The following is a 19,745-nucleotide window of genomic DNA, read 5'->3' on the forward strand; positions in this document are numbered from 1 at the left end:
TATGTCATTGGAGCTAACATCTACTACATTTAAATTCATCATAAACTGCTTTCATACTATAACTAACGATTTTAAAACGGTTATAATCGCTTTAATAATAACTTTAAAGGTCATAGTTATAGAATCTAATGATTACAAATTTACATGTTTAAGTTTGATTAATGTCATAATAATAATAATTTATATTTCGTTCAGTAGAGACTTCGAAATGAAAGTTTCTTTATACTGGAAATTACGTACAGTGCAGTACATTTTGTAATTTCATTAACTAATAATAATTAAGTTAATCTGTTATATCATAATATTTAAAATATTAAATTATCAATTATAAATACATAAATTAACTGAATTTTTAATGTAAAAAATTATTATTCGCTTATTTTTTCTTTTGAAATTATAAAATTTTCAGTTTATTTATGTCAATGCTGCTACTATATATACAAAGTACGGTACAGTACTGTACATGTTATAACATCTTTGTATACAACGATAGAAAGTATTAGGCTTATTTTACGTATTTAACGTATGTAAATTATTATATGTAGACTTCATTCAATTTAAGTTTACATTTGGTCTGAATATACCCTTTTAAATGTAATAAGGATTCGCAACTAATCATAAAACATGAACAATAATTCATACGTTCATAATTATAAATAACACACTTTAAAACCCTATAATTTATATTCAGATATTAATTATAGGCCTATTTTGTAAAATTTTATTCGCTAAATTGGCATTGTACTAATAAAGACTCAACAGCTGTTTTTCGAATATTTTATTACTTAAAAATCTTATAAAATAAGATCTTTTTTTAAATTCAATGTATAAATTATAATGTTTTGACATATTAAATCATATGTTTATATAAAAATCCTTCAATGGCGATTTATGGAACTTGAATAAAATAGGCTAAGTCGCAATTTAAAGAATACGTTCCATTATAATATTTCTTACCTAAAAAAAATAAGCATTAATATTAAAGTAAGTGCAAAATTTAGCGCTTGAGTATAGTTGGACCAATAATTATCTATATAGGCCTTTACTTTATCGTGTCTAAACATAGCTAGTTAAATTGATTTCATATAGATTTTTCGATATACTGTACAGTACTTTACAATTATCAACTTTAAATATAATATGATTGTGTATATTAGCATAATATTAATAGAAATTTCAAAATATGTGTTTATGTTTTCAGGCAGAAGAAAATTTGAAAAAGAATTCTAAGATAAGAACAGGATGGCCGCATCACATTTGGGCTTTTGAACTGAAACAGATATGATACAAATAATTGATTTATATAACATTTTTTCATAATATTAATTTATTTTGAGTTTGTTTATAGATTTGCTTTCTTTCCTGTTCATTGAGTAGTTTTGATTTAGTTTTAGTGTGATTTTTCCTTTAAAACTTTTAAACTTTTTTTTTAAAAGTTATTTGTTTACATTTTCTTGAATGAACTGTATCGATAATATTTAATTTAAATAAAATTTTTCTTATTTAAAAAATTTCGTTGTTATTATAGACACGCTTAAAATTCACTGTAAAATCTTTTAAAAATATGTCTAAAACCGAAAAAAATCAAATATGTAGGCCTATATTTTAAAGTGAAAAATTTTAAATGTTGTACTAAATTTAATTGATATTATATATAAAATTAATAACAGATTTTAAATAGCTTAATAATAAAATGTTTCCGTTTCTTTTCTTTCGAAGACACAATGTAGTGACGTAAACTTAAACACTGGGCGAATTTTTCATCCTTTTTATTCGGTTGGTGCATTATTTCTATTTGAGCTTGAATTGTGTCTTCGAAAGAAAAGAAACGAAAAGAAAATACAAAACACGGTTTCTTCAAGATAGAATAAAATGTTTATTTTAAATTAAGCGGGTTTAAATTAATGTTAAATTACAATTATTTCATGTTAAAGAAGTGTATCTTTTACTCAGTAAAAATTTATAAATTTATTTTGATAAAACGAATTTAAAAAATAATTTTTTTTCACAATTTTAGGAAATATTAGTTCAAAAATTTCTTATACTAAAACATTTCTAGTTGAGGCGAAGTGTAATTTGCGACATTTGAGGGAAAAGTATATACAGGACAGGACTTAAAGTTATTTTATCCTAAATTATAACATGTAAGAGACTCTTCAATTAACTAAATCATTGTTCAACTTCTATAAAGCTTAAGGGCTAATTTTAACGAGAATTATAATGGTTCTAGTTCACAAACTCGATACAAAGGGTACCTATCGTACCGAGAATACCTATTGTTTCTTCTCTAAATTTGATTTTTAAGAATGATTGCTCATTACGAAAACCAGCTTTAAATAGTTAACACCTTCAATACTGCAGGATATTAGAAAATCGAGCGATCTAAGGAAATTGACACCACTAAGACACTCACTAACAATAGATCACTGTCACATTTTATTTCTTTCAATAAAAAAGAGATAAGGTTTGTTTCGAAGTTTGAAAAAATCTCACTAAACATTTTCCGGCATTCGGATAACGAATTCGATTATGTAAAAGCAGACAATCAAATTTGGTACCAAGCTCATCTAAAAATATTTTGAATTTTCTGTGTAAATTTGATATTTTCACTATCTTATCCAATGCATGAGATAGCTCCCGAGAAGACTCACATAATGCTTGTTAGTCTAAAAAGCAATGTAACATTTGAGATTTGTTTCCATATATTTTCAACAAATCAGCAAGTCCAATATTTAGTTTCATCAGTTACAAAAGCGATGCATTTTATCAATAACCGCTATATTTTCTTACATAGAATTTTGTCGATTATTAAGGTTTTTATCTTTACACGTTCTACGTTTTGTTCTTCAGAATAATTAAACATTGCCATTCTAATACATATCAGCATTTGTATCAGATACATCTCTACACTCATCTAAAGCCAAAGAAAAATAAGAGCAGTCCTAAATGATCTTTTCTAGCCAGTCACTAACATCTCTTTCACACTACAACCTACAGTTTGATACGAAAGTAAAGCAATTTTTAAACTTTTCGGTTAATTTGTCTGTTCCAATGGCTTTAGTCTTGTTACTGACACAGCTTTTAATTATATCTCCATCAGAAAATGGCTTCATCCTTTTAATTGTTCTTTTAGAAGTGAAAAGTGAAGCAATTATCGATTCTGCATGACATTTTGTCATATAAAAATCAATATTAATTCAATTTATTAAAAAAGTAAAATTATAAGCCTAAAATCACACTTATAGGTTGATACCGTTCTACTGGAAATGACGAAATAGTGGAAAACGTTTAGAAACGGATTCAATTTAGTCTTCATTTGCGTATTACAGAATTTCTTTCTGTGGGCCAAATGTGACACTGAAGCCAATAGTTGAACAGCATTGATTAATAATAAGGCCCTGCATATATATATGTATAATATACATAATTGTCGTTTTAGCAATACACATTGATAAATAAAATTTTTTAAACATTTTAAATATTTTAAATAGGCTACATTTAATTTTTTGTTGATAATTTTTAATTATTTTTTAGTTATTTATATCTATTAGGAAAGTTCATCGCACTCTTTCTCATTAAACTTCCTTCCTGGTCTCAAGTCTCCAGTTTCTAAATTATTAAACACTTCATTAACAGTTACAGAAGCTTAATTTTTGAAAATCATAGATAAAAGAATAATTAGTCAATAATAATTTGGAATATATTGTTATTAATAATAAAAAATTTTAGGCTTTTTTGTTTACTTAAAGCTTATTCATTTAATAATTAAAAATTAAGCAAGATACTAGGTCTAAACCGTGCTTAATTCAAATAAAAATATTATAATTTATTAAGATTAGAATAAAAATATCATAATAAATTGGATGATTAAAATACATTACTTTTATTTTTAAAATATTAAAGAAAAATGACGTTTTATGTGCTTTTAATAATATTTCTTCTGAGTAACATCAGTAATATACAAAGCAACTTGTGCGAAGAGAAAGGTAAGTTTCTTTTATAAAATTTAAATACAATAAAAATAATATTAATTTAAATTATTTTTTAATTAGAAAATAATAATCAAGATAAATTCTTTTCCGATTTCAACAAGGAAAATATTTCTTACGAAAATCAAGCAGTACAAGTAAAATTACAGGCTAATACTGTTTTTTATTTTTTTAATACCACAAAAGAAAGTTTATAGGGAATAAGTTACACATAAATATCATATTTTTACATTTTTAGACATGTTTTGAGGAAGAAAAAGATGAGAAACTTTTAAATAGGCCTAGTTATTCAATATTTTCGTGTATCCTTCATGCTTTCTGCTCATTATTTCATTGGCTATTTACTGTATTTTGCACGATTCTTAAAGACTGCAACCTGACTGTAATATTCTGTGTCGCATTAATATTATTTATAGGAATAATTCTCATGGTATTTATTAAAATTTGATTGATTTTCTTTAAGTTATATAATAACGTTTAGCATCTTTGTCTAATCTTTGTATTTCAAGCAAAATGTTCTTGTAATATACTAAATTGCAAAAATTATTTTAATTAATTACTTTCATAAAATATTAGTTAATGTAATTTTAATCTAGATTAAGAAATTCTCGATAGAAGCTAAAACATCAACAGAATCGTTTAGAGTTATAAATGTAGGTATTATATGATAAATTTGACAAACTTTGTAAAATTTAGAAATTTAAGTTGTTTAAAACAATAAAAGTAATTAGAATATTTATCAAAATTAATATATAAACCAATAAATATATTTACAACTCTAATTAGGATAATAATAGGGAAGATAATACATCAGATGGAGGTAGAATTGAAGAAAAATCTGAATTTACTGTCATGGAAGAAAATAAAATATACAACGAAAACTTCGATCTAAGTGTAAGATAATCATCAAAAGTACAAGTTATAGAATGAACAGTTATTTTTCTCATTTAAGTTTAACTTAATTTATAATTTGAAGCATATTTAACCCATTAAAAAATTTGTTTTCTTAAATTTAAAATTTTAAAACAACAAAAATATTAAAGTTAATAATTCAAAATGAATGAGACATTTTAAAATTAAATTTAGAATGCTGCAGCAAAAAGTGAAAAATCAGATAAGGATCTAATTTTAGAAGAATCTGAATTTAGTTCAATGGAAGAATATAGAGCACAGGAAGAAATTTCTGATAAAAGTTTAAGCATTGATGATGAATCAAGAATAGAAATTGTAAATAAAATATATTTATGCATTTTATTTATTATTGATTTTTTAAATGTTAAGCTTATTTTTAAAACGAAGACAAAATTTTAAGGATTAAGTCTTTATTTTCGGTTCTGTTCGAAATAAAAATTACTTTATAATTTATAAATTAAAAGAAATTTTTTATATTATGAGCTTTTAAAAATTTATTTAATTGTGTTGATTGTTTTTAAAATAGGAACAAAAATTTCTGGAAGAAAAATCAATTGAGATGATAACTGATGAAGATGAATGGGAAAAATTAGCAGAGGCTGAGGTGAGAATAAAATTTATTAAAATTAAAAAGAAATGATTTTAATTTTTATTATTTATGTATACAGTAAAATAATGCAAATTACTTTCCCGACTGTTATACAATATAAGATAGGGAAGATATGCGATCTGGTCAAATTTTGATCCCCGGTTTTCTTGCATTTTTCGACGTTTTGACGCACTACAAGCCTAAAAATGTATGAAAAAATCCCTTACAAAATTCTGTGTGTGTGTGTGTCGGAGTCTATTTTACACTGTATTTTAGGACTGGATAAACCTAAATCTAAAATAAAAATTTTGAAACTTTGCCTATTTAGGGTTATATATGGGGCACTGATGCTATTAAATTTTGGTGGTTAAAGGTTAAGAGGGTGAAGAGAAAGGGGGCTTTGTGTTATATCTCGAATAGGTCAGACTTTATAAAAATTTTATTGTTTATTGGCATATATATATATATATATATATATTACTAGCTCACCTCTTAAAATAAAGCTTTTGCCTTTTTTAATAATAATTAATAATATAAAAATGATCTTTAAAGTAAAATCTCATAAATGAGAGCGTTACACGCTTTTAACTTCGAGCAATACTCATCGTGTTTTTTTAAACTTAAATATTATTATTATTATTATTATTATTACGTTTTTTTTAAAAAATAGAGGAATTTTTTAATCATTTAACAAAATTACTTTCTTTAAGCTTTTATTATTTAAATTTTATATCGTAGTATAATTAAAAATTATCGAACTTCTTAATCTCCCTTTAATCTCCTACCGAGAAAATTGTGCAAGAGCCCTTGCCAGCTTTTCTTTAATTATCTTAATTACCTTCTCTAATCATTAAATTATTTTCTTTGTAAAAGTATTAATATTTCTAAGGAAAGAAATATATTTATTTTTGAACTATGAGTCAATATTTATTTTTATTTTTAAATTTTAATTTTAAAACATTTTATTTAATAACAAATAAAAAAAATATTTTACATTCAAGTCACATTTGTGTATCATTATTTAAGGATATTTCTGAAAATAAATAAAAATTAAACTAAATTTTAAACAGCAAATACTTAGAGCATCCGTAGAACATTTAAAATTAAAAGACGAATTTAAAGATGAAAAAATAAATAAAGTTAGTAAATTAATTTATTTAAAAATCATATAAATTATTTAATAATAATTTAAATAATTTTACAATTAAACATGAAAATAATTTATTAAAATTATTTTTACATAGGCTTCAATAAAAGAATTTATGAAATTTAAAATTCGTTTTGCTTCAGAAACCAAATGTTCGGCAAGTAATTAAATAAATGGCATATTTGATAAATTAAATTATAAAAAATTACACGTTATCATTTCGTTTGTTTAATTTATTTAATGATTATTAAATAAATAAATAATTTAATGAATATATATTTTTTTCATGCCTAGGATATAGCGAAAGAAAATTTAACGAGTGATGCTATGACAGCTAAATATGTTAACAGTATGTAAAAATTTTGTAATCATTTTTTTTTATTTTTTAAGTAATTAAAAATAGAAGACGAGTTGCGTAAAATGACTCGCATTCTATTTACAGTTTAGTCCTGTTAGTACTTTAGTTTCAATAATACTTCTGTAAACTTTTTATCAGTTGTTAACAATATTATGCATTATCCTATAGTAACACTATACCTTAATGTTAATAAATTATATATTTTTTCTTCAAAATTACGACGTTATATGACATACTTTTGAATTAAGTTTAATTATAAAGGGTATATTAAAGTCGTTTAGATAATTAAAATGTATCATGCACTATCAGCCTTTAATTACGTTCTATTGATGCGTATAGAAAATTCACCATACAAAATCAATAAAATTGAAAATGTAAATACAGTATTGATAATATTAAAACACGAATCCAATAATTCCTTGGAATTAACTATTTTAATAAAGTAATATAACAGTTAACTATTTAAAAAAAAGGAAAATTCTCAACCCTGCATTTTAAACACATGGTAAAAATTATAAAACGGAAGTAGTTTAAATTAAAAAAATAATAATAGTGTTTATATAGCAATATCTAAAACAGAAATACCAGTTTAAGAGTTTAATGTTGATTCAAGATTTTTATAGAAGAGTAAAAATAATTTAGTCTGAAAATAAATATAAATAAATCAATAAAATTTAGAAATAAAAATTTTAGTGACAAACCTAATTAATTTGATATAATCGGTTAAGATAAAGTGAAGAATATATAAAAGGTGATAATATGAGTTATTAAGAACGGTAAATGAATCTTAGTATTTAAATACGCAGAAATTAGCCTGCAATGTTAAAGATAAGATGCTTTCAATACAGTTATCTTAATTTATGTCTCAGTTTTAAGTTACTTCGCTTTAAAAGAATAATTTCTGAAACCGGTCATCATTTATTTTTAAATGAATTTCTTATAATTTTCTATATAAAATTTCTACGTTACAGTTAAGTGAATTAAGTGCTATTTTGTAGTGTTTTGTCTTGTTCTGTATCAAGCATATTTAATTAGTTTTTATAATAACAACAACAAAAGAAATTATTACAAGTTTTATAGCTTATATTATAAATTAGTTTAAAATAAAAATTCAAACTAATTTTCTACCATTTTAAAAATTCATATAAAATTAACGAATTCGATTTTTAAAATTTTGAACCGTACGTTAATAGAAGAATTAAGTAGGATTCGAATGCAAAAAACTGTTTGGTTTTATCCGCTTCCGTTTTCGAGAATTTTTGGAAAAGGTTTCTCCCACAGAAAAATCATTAAATTTTTAACGTCATTTGCTGGCGATCGCATGCATAATCAAAGAGGTTACAACAGCCTTAAGTACTTTAACTAATCGATTATTTAGTTAAGAATATTTTAAACATTTTTTACATTGATTAGCTGTACATATATATATATATATTTTTTAAATCATCATTTTCTAATTGGTTGAAACAAAATTTTATATGAATATTTCTAAGCGTGAAATGATTTGTCATTAATATTTTGAAAATTGTCTATTATCTAGTTTTTAATTTAAATCAATGCATTTTAATGAATAGAACATGCAGTAAGCGACGAGAAAGTAAAAAGAAAATTTCCAAATGAAGATGACATTGCCGACTGGTTAGAAGAATTTCGAATTGGACCGAGAAGGAAGAAATCTCCAAATACAGCTCATCTTCATTCTATCATTGAGAGATCTGCTCTTGCTCAGAAAGTAGCCAGAAGTTTAACAAATATATCAAATACGGAAAACTACACTTAACCTTGCTCTATGTTCATTTATATTAAAGTGATTTTTGTCATTAAAAACTGTTGTTACTGATGTCTAACTGAAGAATTTAGCGTTAAAAAAACACATTATAATTAATGTTTTAAGAAAAATCAAACTCGAATTCTTAAATATTTTTGCCCTCACAAAAATATATTAAATCTTATTTTATATTTAATACAAAATCTTGATAATCAGAAAGACTTCTCTAAACAATTATTAGCAATTATCTTTCTTATAATCACTATCGGCTTACGCAATAAAACAGGTTTAATATTGTTTGCTCAGCTAATAATTGTAATTTTAGTGAGAAGTGAGGTTATTGTACAGTATGTCTTCTGAAAGCCAGCATCACGCTAATATAGGATACAAAAAATTATTTAAACCAGGCACGTTTTATTGGAATTATCTTCGTAATCATTAAATTTGAATCAATTTTACGATAAGTAAATTTATATTTATAGTATTCGAGAGATACGAAAAGTCAAGGCTTTACTTCGTCCAAACTACTTGTGACTTTTCACAGAAAGCTGAATTATCTGATCCTTTAAGAGAGGACGGTGAATATTGTTTCAAATGCTAAAATATTATAAACTTTTAAAGATGAATCGAATAGGAAAAAAAACTGTTTACTTTTTAAATTAGGAATTGTATTACTTCTGCTACCGTTGCTACTCGATCCATCTCCTGTGATTCAAAGATTGACCACTGTCAGTCTTGGACGTTTGGCAAACAACAATGCTGACATTGCGGATGATTTAATTAAAAAGAATGTAATTCCGTTGATGGTTGATAGATTATTACAGGATAAGGTAATTTTCGTTCGTAATATACAGCTCTATAATAAGATATATAAGGTAAATAATGAGAGTATTTATATTTATGTTTAGAGAAACACAAATAATACACCAAGCCCATATCAGTTATATAAAAGAGCAGCAGCTTTTGTCCTGAGAGCAATTGCAAAACATTGTCCAGAATTTGCTCAAGCAATTGTCGACGTAGAAGGATTGAATGCTCTTGAAATCTGTTTACAGGAATCGGATTCGATGGTAAAGGAATCAGCAGCTTATGCAATTGCAAATATTTCTAAGCACACAGAAGGTAGATCTTGCAATTTTATACTTTCATTAATTTCAAAATTATAATTTACAATTATATTTTTGCAAATTTTCTTCAGAGTTAGCCAGTTTTGTGGTAAAAAAAGGTATCTTCCCTTTGCTGGTAAAATGTTTAGAAGTGGGAGAAATAAATTTGACAAGAACTGCAGCTATGGCTATTTTGGAAATAAGTAAATATTCAGGTCCTTTAAAAGAAGCTTTGAATGAAAATGATTGCATTCATACCATATGCCAATTGATCACAACATCAGATAATAGAATAAAGGTAGGAAAAAAATATAGACTACAAAATATAATTTATTGTTCAAGCCATAAATTTAAATTCGTCTACAGCTTCTTCTTATACCTATTTTGATATACATTGTGAGGAGTTCAAACGAATTAGCTCAAGAAGTAGTTGAGAAAGATGCAGTTTCCTCTGTTTGTACCATGTTATTAGAAGATGATCGAAATATCGTAAAAAATGCTGCATCTTTTCTTTACGAAATGGCTAATAAAAGTTTCGAAGTGAGTTTCTATTAATACAATTTACTTATATAACTGTGAGGATAATTATGTTATAATGATTTTAGGTAGCTCAATCAGTGGTTAATAGCGGTGCAATCCCCATCGTGATCAAATATTTGCAGAGATTTAAAGATGAAGTTAGAACACCTGGAATAACGTTTCTTGGCCAAATAGCATCACATGCCGAAAATTTAGCAGCTGCTGTTATTGAAAATAAGGTTACATTTTTCTTTTATAGATTGCAAGAACATATTGGAACAATGAATTAATCGAAATTTTTATAGGCTGTTCCAATTTTATGCTCAATTCTCACAGAAGAAAACTGCAGCGAGTGCACTAAAGAAGCTACAGCATGGGCTCTTGGTCATATTGGAAGTCATAATGCTGATCATGCTAGAGTAGTGGGCGAAAATAACGGTTTGGTGTGGCTTTTAATCACTGCTCACGATGGTAGATTATCAGCTGATATCAGAATGAAGGTATTACATAAAATGAATACTAATTTTAAAAAATTAAAATAAAATTCCATTAATTAAAATAAGAACTAAAATATTTGATGTTTTATCAATAAATTTATGATTGGCAGAGTTATAAAACTTACAAATAAGCGCCTATTTTTTTCAATCAATCAGCGTTAAGATAACTTAAAATCTATTCTAGCTTTTGCTCAATAAAAATTCAGAAGACCGCTTATGTTTAATAATGGAACTTGTTTTATCGTTTAATTAATTTTTTAAAATCTTTTTCACTCCGAGATTATTTTACTTATTACAAATTATTTAATACAAAACATAAGTTTCATAAATATTAAACATTACAGAGTAAAAAATCACTGAGAATGATTTTAGAACATTGCGAACATCAAGCATCTCTCGAAGCATTAATTCAAGATTGTCCGTTAGACATTATGGAATTAGTTTTAGCTCAATATAGCAAGGTTAAATTTAATTATTTTTTACATTTATAAATTGCAATATTTAATATAAATTCTAACGTTAAAAAATGTATAGATTTTACTATATAATGTTCGGGCTCGTATTGGCTTCATTATGGTTGGTGCTCTGAAAAAAATTCAAGAATTAAAAACCGAAGGAAGAACTGAAATTAATCAGTACATTCATACAATTAATTCTTGCTTCCCCGAAGAAGTCGTAAAGTAAGTTGGTTGTTATTTAGTCTTAAAAATAGTTTTATAATGGTAAAAATCACTTATTTTTATTTTTTTCAGGTATTATACACCTAGTTACCTTCAAGAATTGCTTACTAAAGTTGAAGAATACAAACCAGCTAAAAAACATTAATTATGATGGCAAAATTTATTTAAAATAATATTTTAAATAAAAAAAAATTAAAGCATTGATTAAATAAAATAATTTATTCTGGATCACATGTAAATTCACATAAAATTCTAAATTATCTTTCTTCTACTGTAACGAGTTTATATCGATTAATAAATAATTTTTAAAAATTTTATCGTATTAAATTTGCGTAAAATAACCCTAATTAAAATATTTAAAATTGCTAAATTAAATAAAAAAATTTGTTAAGGGGTATTATATAAGTTATATGTTGTAAAATAACTTAAATAAACAAGATAAAGTATATAAAAGACAAGAGAAATTAGTTTTAAAAATTCTGAATTGAATAGTTCTAAAAAGTGTTAGTAGATGGCGGAATATGCTTAAACGTATTTATATTCTTTGAATGACCAACTTACACCCCTTGAGACGTGCACAAGATCGATATTTATCAAGAATTAAAACGCACGCTATGTTATAATATTTTCAAATAATTAATAAATAATAAAATACATTAAACTTTTATAAGTCTTGCCTCATTAAATACTGTAACATGTATGGGTGAGAAAATTATGTAATGAACAGGTATAATTTTTAGTATAGAGAAAGTAATTGGTTAAATAATTACTTTTATGATCATAAAGGTAAATGAAATGCTACGGGAAGGAGAAAGATATACAGTTAGTTTCAAAATATATTTTTTTTAGACAAAAATTAATGAAAGTTATAAATAATATTTTAGAATATATTTTAAAATATATACAAAAAATAATAAAAGTTAATATTCAAAATTTGGAATAAAATAATTTTAAAATAGTGATATAAGTTATGTTGAGACGTTCAGTACTCGCATAGATTTCTGCAATTGTTTCTGCAAATATTATTTTTTTAAATTCAGTTTTAATATAAAAAATTAATAATAAGTTAAAATCAATTTATAAAACTGAATTATATATATTCAATCAGTTTTCTAAAAAGTAGGAAAGAAGAAAGTGTGAACTTAATGTAATATAACTTGATGCATTCAAATACAAATAAGATATTTTTAAAAATTAATTAGAGAATTTAAGTATTAAAGAATTTTATAAACTAGACATAAAATAATTTTTAAGAGATATAAAAATAAATATTAATTAAAATTCTTTACTTAAAATGTTCTTTTTTTTATTTGAGGGTTGCAACAATTCGAATTCCATTAAGCTATTGCTATTTTCCAAGTTTCAGAGAAGCAATAGCTATAAATTATACCTGTAATTTCTATCTAATTCTATTTAAAAGTTTAGCGATAAAAAAAACAAACAACTTTTTCAAAACATAAGTAGATTAAGAGAAACTTAAAATAAAAATTAAAAAATAATTCTAAAAAATCAAAATAGATTCTATTTGATTTAAGAAATTATTCTAAAATTTCCAAAAAAAATAAAAAATAAAATAGATTCAGATATTTTTAATATAAACAAATTCAATTTAAAATTTAAAAGATTTACTATTCGAAAACCAGAAAAATCTATATTTTTTCAAATTTTAAAGGAGGAACAATGAAGAGATGGTACAGAAAATTCTAAAAATGAATTTTAAAGTAGCTTGATTTAAATAAATTAATTATACTGTATGAAAGAAATATATATATACTGTATATATATTTTTCGTTTAGATCAAATATTATCGAAGCAATTCTTTACAGAGAGATGGGATTAAAAGTTTAAAAGTTTATAAAATCTATATTTCACTCAAGAAATGTAAGATAATCTGACACCTTTTATTCTTATATTTTTAGTATTTCAAATATCGTTAATGTAGTCCGGGTCTATATATCTAGAATCTATCAAAATATATTATCATACATAAACAACATATATCATATAATTTACAGAAAAATGTCTCTATATTTTTCTAAGCGAAGCAATACAAATGATATATATTTAAGAGAAAGTTATTTTATTAGGATGCATTTATAGAATTATATTTATTTATTATCTGTTTACAAAACAGGAGTATAAAGAACAACATCTGTTGTATTTATATAAGATATTTTCGCTTTCTTCAACGATTAATATCGTCTACACATCAGATACATATATATATGTCTACTCTTGAAAGCGATCGCCTTTTATTGAACATTTGACGTTTGCTATCGTTTTTATTTTCACCTGAGCTTCCATTAAAAGATTATTGCTAGATATAAAGAAGTTTAAATGATATTGGAGAACATTCCACGAAATGTATTATCTCCTTTTTTTCTTTTATTATCTTCTAAACAACTTATTTGTTTATTTTTTCTTCTTATTTACTTATTAATTTACATTTAATTCTGTACATTTATCAACTGCATAGGTCACATACTAATTTAATAAGTATTGTATTATTAGAAATAAATTTTAAATTCATGTTTATTAATAATGGAATACAAAGTATTATACGTGTAACAAAGAATATTTTTATTCCATTTTTTTAATATATTTTTAACCATATTATGGAAGCAGAAATAACCGAGATTAAATATAATCTAATTAAATTAAAAGAGGAGTATTTTTTATTATTTTTAAGATAACTTCGATCAAAAGCAAGAGAGATTTCAAAGAAAGATTAATTTACTTATTTGAATTTTTAAATATATTTTTGATAAAAATTATTATTTTAAGAATTTTATAACTAGAAATGATAATTTTCTTTTTTTCTTTACAAATAGCTAATGATGTTTTCAATATAATTTATTCAACAAACTTAATAAAAATTTATCTTTTTATTACTTTCGTTGAATAATTTTTATTAACAATAGTTAATAAAAATTTTATTCGTTTTAATTTAAAATGTAGGTTAATAAAGTTTAAATCAAATGAATTTAGTATATAGATTAACAATGTGAATTGAATGATATAATTTAAGCATAATTATTATTAGCATTTTAAAAAGAAATTTTTAAAAAGTTTTCAGATTTATATTTTAAAATATAAATTTAAATTTTATTATAAAGAATTTTATTATGATTAATTTATGAAGAATTTTATAAAAATGCAAATTGTAATAATGCTTTGTAAAGAAATTTTAACTAAGTTTTCAATTTATCTTTTTTACTTAAAAAAGAAATATTCTCTAAAAATTGTCAATATTAAAATACGTATTTATAAAATTGAAAAAAAAATTATAATTAAATAAATTTTTGTTTTTAAATACATATAAATACATATGAAAATATTATAGTAAAGTCTCGCTTTGTGGCTAACCCCTGTAATTTTCCTTTAAAACTGCGTAAAGTTTTAATATAAATCAAATTCCATTTTAATGACCAATCGTTTAAGTAGCCGTGATAGGAGTGTTCTAAAGTAACATTTATTCATGTTTACGTGGCCAACCGAACAGGAAACCTCATGTTCCTAAACTCAACAATACGCTGAGTTTAGGAACATGCTCTTTGAACGGAATTGACTTTTTTGTTATAGTTTTGGAACAGATTGGAGAGATTCCTCTGACAGATGATGTTTAAATGAAATAAATTTTCATGTACATTTGACAAATTAAATTTATCTCCAAAATTTAGTAGAAAGGAAGCCAATTATATATATTTTTGGTAATTATATACAAAACTAACTACAATTTGTATGCATATAACTATACAAATCAGCGATGATCGATCTATGTCACTGATACGTCGCTGGCAACCAGTGCCGTAACTAGGCAGGTTCAACAGGTGCACCCGCACAGGGCACACTTGCAAGCGGAGCCTAAAATGCAGGTATTTGTTTTATTATTTTCCCAAACTTAATTAATTAAGGGGCCTAAATGCAAATTTTTGCACAGGGCACAAGAATGGCTAGTTACGGCACTGCTGGCAACACTCGACGAAGAAAAACATTGATGAGTCCGATGCCAAAGCCAGTTTAATTATTAACATTTTTTCTAACACATATACTTTTCTGCATACCTAGTGACTTCTATTTAATAATATTTTTCCTGAATTCTGTTAAAATACAGTACTTAAATAAAACCGTTACTGCCATTTCAGAAACATATTGATTTTATTGTGGTGTTGATTCTGTCTATGGGTACTAAACAATTCCGTTTAGTATAGTGCTGTACAGTACTTGAATTAATCTTACTTCAAACAGCTTGCATTCACAGTATATAAGTAATTTGTATTTCAATATTTTATTATTTAGTGTTATTCTGTATGAAAGTTTGAATTACTGTACATTGCAAAGGATTAGGATATTGTGTGCTTTTTATTTAATTTTATTTATTTATTGTTTACTTTTATAGCAAAATTCAGTAATGTACTCTAATTACAGTTGTGTATATCAATTTTTCTATAACTTCATCCTGGTAATGACCTTACTTATGACCAGAAATTATATACCCAAATATGGCCACCTAAGTGAAGTTTCACTGTAGGGGAGACGAATTAAACAAGGTTAGGTTGCGACATTGAAATTTAAAAACTGGCGTTTGAGAGTAGTGCTAACACGTATTGGCAGAGTTTTCAATTGCTACAATACTTCCTGTTCTACAGGATTTGGTAGTCTGGAGTAAGTAAAGTATTATTTTTTTTAATAAGAAAAAGATCATTATTCAGACGTTGAAGAAAATCTCAGTAAGTTTCACGACCACTGAATACCAAACCACTGAATGCTGATTATAAATCGTCTAGCTAAGTATTTAATGATGAAAAGAAGAGCAGCTGAGAGTATACCTAAAACATTGCAGTGAGCTCGTTTTTAAAAATAAATGTATATATAATAACAATTTTGCTGTAACTTGCTCCAGTGATAAGGTAAATTCCAACATTTGAACAGCTCTGATGTTTTCAGGTAAAAAAAATGAGTGAAGATAATTCAGTTTAAAAGTTTATACTCGTTTGTAGCTGAAAATAAAAGCTATTATAACTACATTTTCTTATGAAATGTGTGTATTTTAGCATAAAAATTAAATAAAAAAAATTACGTAAAGTGTTGCAACTATATCCAGTCTACTTATTTACATTTATAAGACATTTCTCGCAATAGTTTTTATATAGTTTATAAATAAAATAATTATATCCTCTGATAATTTTTTTCATTTAATTATAAAAATAAAACGTTTAAAAAATTTTAAATAAATTGGCATAATTTTATCGATAAAAATTATTATTTCGCAACTAATTTAATTGTATTTTAACTCATATGCTGTAGGTAAAGAACAGCAGGTATTTATTAATGAATTTTATTTGAATTATATTCTCTTTCCACAATAAAATAAATGTTTATAAGATTATTTAATAAAGTGTGTTTTATAGCAATTTCAACGTCGTTCTTCTATATTAAGTATCGCTCTAGTAAATTATATCATAAACATTGCTTATATCCTTGATTATAAATATATCAGTCTACTTTTATTATTTCTTTTAACAAAAATAACTTTAAGTTTTTAAATTTTATTTTGATTTTTTTTATAACAACCTTAATTTTTAAAAGTTTAATTTATCATAATAAATCTATAATTTTTTAATTTATTAATAATTGTAATCTATTATAGTGTAATTATTTATAAAATAAGTTGTTAGTCTACAATTATTAATAATGTATTTTTTTATTTATAAACTTTAACGTATTTTAAATTTATTATATATTTTCTTAAATTTATTTTTTAATATATTTTTTATTTTCAAATTTTACCATTCGAAATTCTACAGAAAATTACAACTTAAATATTTATCGAAAAATTTTATTAAGTATAATAACAATAATTTGATGCTTTAAATTATTATTTTTTTAATAATTAAATGAATAGACTCAAATACTGTACAAGGTAAGTATTTTCAATTATTAATACGTAACTAGAATCAATATTTAATCACAGTGCAAAATAAACGAAACAAAAACCAATTAAATTTTTTCAAATTGCATAAATTATTATATATAAATGTATAAGTTTTCGCACGTTTATTCATAATTAATTTTAATCTGATTTTTTTAATTTTTGTTTTTAATTATTTTGAAAACGAATTTGTAAAATATAATGCTTTTAACTAAAAAAAGTAACGGTAATTTAAATATTACTTTTTACAAGAAAATGTTATCAAAGATTGATTTATAATTTAAAAAATAAGGCGAAAGTAAATCTCCAAATAATAAATGGGTGAATTGGAGCATAAGAAAGACATTTGAAAATAAAGTATTTCGAGACATTTATTGGAATAGAGAATGACTTATTTATCGATAGATACGAGATATATTTCTACTTTATTTCTCGTTTTTTATGTCGTAAATCATCTTCTATGTGTCCGTCTTCTCATACCAGAAATTCTTCGAAACGTCTCTCTCTCTCGCTCTCTCTATTTTTCCCCATACATCGAAATAAATACAAAAATAATAAAGTATATTCGTTCAACTATAGAAAATATTGTTTATGCTTTAAACGATTTTGTTTATATAAAAAGTATAAATTTAATATATATTTAAATTGTTTTCTATAGACATAAATATAGTCTTAGGTAGGTCTACAGAGTATATAATTGTGTAATGTATAATTTTATATTGAAAACTATAAAGATGAAGAATACGAGAAGACAGCTTCTTTTATATAATCATCTATGTTTTACATCTGTAACATTTGATAACGCCTACATAATGTAAAATTTTTGTGCATGTAATATATTTAATTAATAAACAGGTAACGCTTAAGGCATAACTCTTAATACATAAATCACTTTTCCATTTAGAAAGAGAAGCCAAGTTTTTGAGTATAATTGTTTTAGTATAAGTCTTGATTTATTATTATTATTATTATGAATTATATACATATGATTTATGTATTATGCTTTGATTGTTATTGTTTATTAACGAATTAACCAAAACCGTTAGTTCGCTTATTGATTAATGTAAAAAAATAGCACTAATCGTTGTTAACTGTCATTAAAATGAATTTTAAAATAATTTTAAATATCTTATCTTGTAATATTTATTATGTAGAAGCAGATAAGTTTCGTTTTCTTTATAATAATCTAAGGTAACATGTAATTTTAATTGATTAAAAATAATATTGTTTTGTTCACTAATATATTTAAAATTAATGATATATTTTTCGTAAGTTTACATGTATATGAAAATTTTTTAAACTCTGTTTGTTTATCTTGTAGATCTACAATACGATGGAAACTTATATTTAAGTATGATAGATCATAATTTATAGATTTATTTTTAAGGAAAAAACAACTATAATCTACAAACTGTACTGAACAATTTAAATACTTTAAAACAATGCTCCCATCCATTATTCTTCGTCTACGATAAGTTTTTTACGTTATATTGCTAATTTAATTTCAATTTAAATCGATAATTTAATTTAATATGCATAAAATATTTTTAAATATTTTTTATTATTCTGGAAGAAATCAATACAGCGACGATAAAATTCAGATTAAATCATCGAATAATAAATTTAAAACGAAAATTTCCAATTTATAGAAAACTTTTCGAAACTTATACAATAAAAATGAGAAATATAGCAGATGTCACATCATAAAAAGCACGAAAAATATCATTTGAAATTCGTTATCACTTGTCAATACAGCAAGATAGATAAATAAATTGCAAATTTTTTTTTAATGAAAATTTCAATTTTTCCTGTATTGACAATATTAATAACTGTGCGTGTTTAGAATTAAAAGATGTCATTCTAAGCTTGAACGCATCTATGGAACAAATTATCTGTAAATTTTAATGAGTGAAATTCGATTATAGTGCACTGTGTGATGTTAAATGCTGAGCGTGTTACGTTCTCTTCGAGTTTCAAGGAGATATGACATCAAACTTAAGCTCTTCGACAACTTTATATATACGTCAAAAGGTTGTTGAACGTCGAGAACATCCTAAATAGATTTTTATCCAATTACAGAAGGATTAACTATCATCAATTTCATCTCGACCAATTACAGCTTGCTTAAACATCGTTAATTTCTTCTTTAACCAATTAAATTTAATTAATTCCGACTAATTATTTTCTATCCAATCAAATGCATTATAAAACCTATTAAAATGTATAACCTTTATATGTAAAAATATCT

At 24.1% G+C, this 19,745-nt stretch overlaps 2 protein-coding genes across 2 annotated transcripts; both read left to right on the forward strand.

Moving 5' to 3' along the window:
* Positions 1 to 3,739: 3,739 nt before the first annotated feature.
* Positions 3,740 to 8,775, forward strand: LOC136969483 (repetitive organellar protein-like). The gene is made up of 10 exons (XM_067263652.1): positions 3,740 to 3,986; positions 4,053 to 4,126; positions 4,228 to 4,419; positions 4,586 to 4,642; positions 4,776 to 4,883; positions 5,076 to 5,216; positions 5,428 to 5,505; positions 6,561 to 6,629; positions 6,735 to 6,798; positions 8,570 to 8,775. Exons 1-10 carry the CDS (start codon positions 3,908 to 3,910, stop codon positions 8,773 to 8,775), a joined length of 1,068 nt encoding a protein of 355 aa, XP_067119753.1. The 5' UTR covers positions 3,740 to 3,907.
* A 157-nt stretch (positions 8,776 to 8,932) lies between these two features.
* LOC136969474 (sperm-associated antigen 6-like) lies at positions 8,933 to 11,852 on the forward strand. Its single transcript, XM_067263643.1, has 11 exons — positions 8,933 to 9,170; positions 9,246 to 9,341; positions 9,427 to 9,593; positions 9,672 to 9,885; positions 9,962 to 10,167; positions 10,236 to 10,409; positions 10,475 to 10,627; positions 10,694 to 10,888; positions 11,230 to 11,346; positions 11,420 to 11,565; positions 11,638 to 11,852. The coding sequence occupies exons 1-11, from the start codon at positions 9,113 to 9,115 to the stop codon at positions 11,708 to 11,710; spliced, it is 1,599 nt and encodes a 532-aa protein (XP_067119744.1). The 5' UTR covers positions 8,933 to 9,112; the 3' UTR covers positions 11,711 to 11,852.
* The last annotated feature ends 7,893 nt before the right edge of the window (positions 11,853 to 19,745 follow it).

This window comes from Centruroides vittatus, unplaced genomic scaffold (assembly GCF_030686945.1).
Source record: "Centruroides vittatus isolate TY-2023 unplaced genomic scaffold, ASM3068694v2 contig_1788, whole genome shotgun sequence".
Taxonomy (NCBI): Eukaryota; Metazoa; Arthropoda; class Arachnida; order Scorpiones; family Buthidae; genus Centruroides; species Centruroides vittatus.

Coding starts and splice junctions, on each gene's coding strand:
- LOC136969483 (XM_067263652.1), top strand. CDS start 3,908: ATGACGTTTTATGTGCTTTTAATAATATTTCTTCTGAGTAACATCAGT. Junction 3,987..4,052: donor CAACTTGTGCGAAGAGAAAG/GTAAGTTTCTTT, acceptor TTTTTTAATTAG/AAAATAATAATCAAGATAAA. Junction 5,506..6,560: donor AAAAATTAGCAGAGGCTGAG/GTGAGAATAAAA, acceptor AATTTTAAACAG/CAAATACTTAGAGCATCCGT.
- LOC136969474 (XM_067263643.1), top strand. CDS start 9,113: ATGTCTTCTGAAAGCCAGCATCACGCTAATATAGGATACAAAAAATTA. Junction 9,594..9,671: donor ATAGATTATTACAGGATAAG/GTAATTTTCGTT, acceptor ATTTATGTTTAG/AGAAACACAAATAATACACC. Junction 9,886..9,961: donor TATTTCTAAGCACACAGAAG/GTAGATCTTGCA, acceptor AATTTTCTTCAG/AGTTAGCCAGTTTTGTGGTA.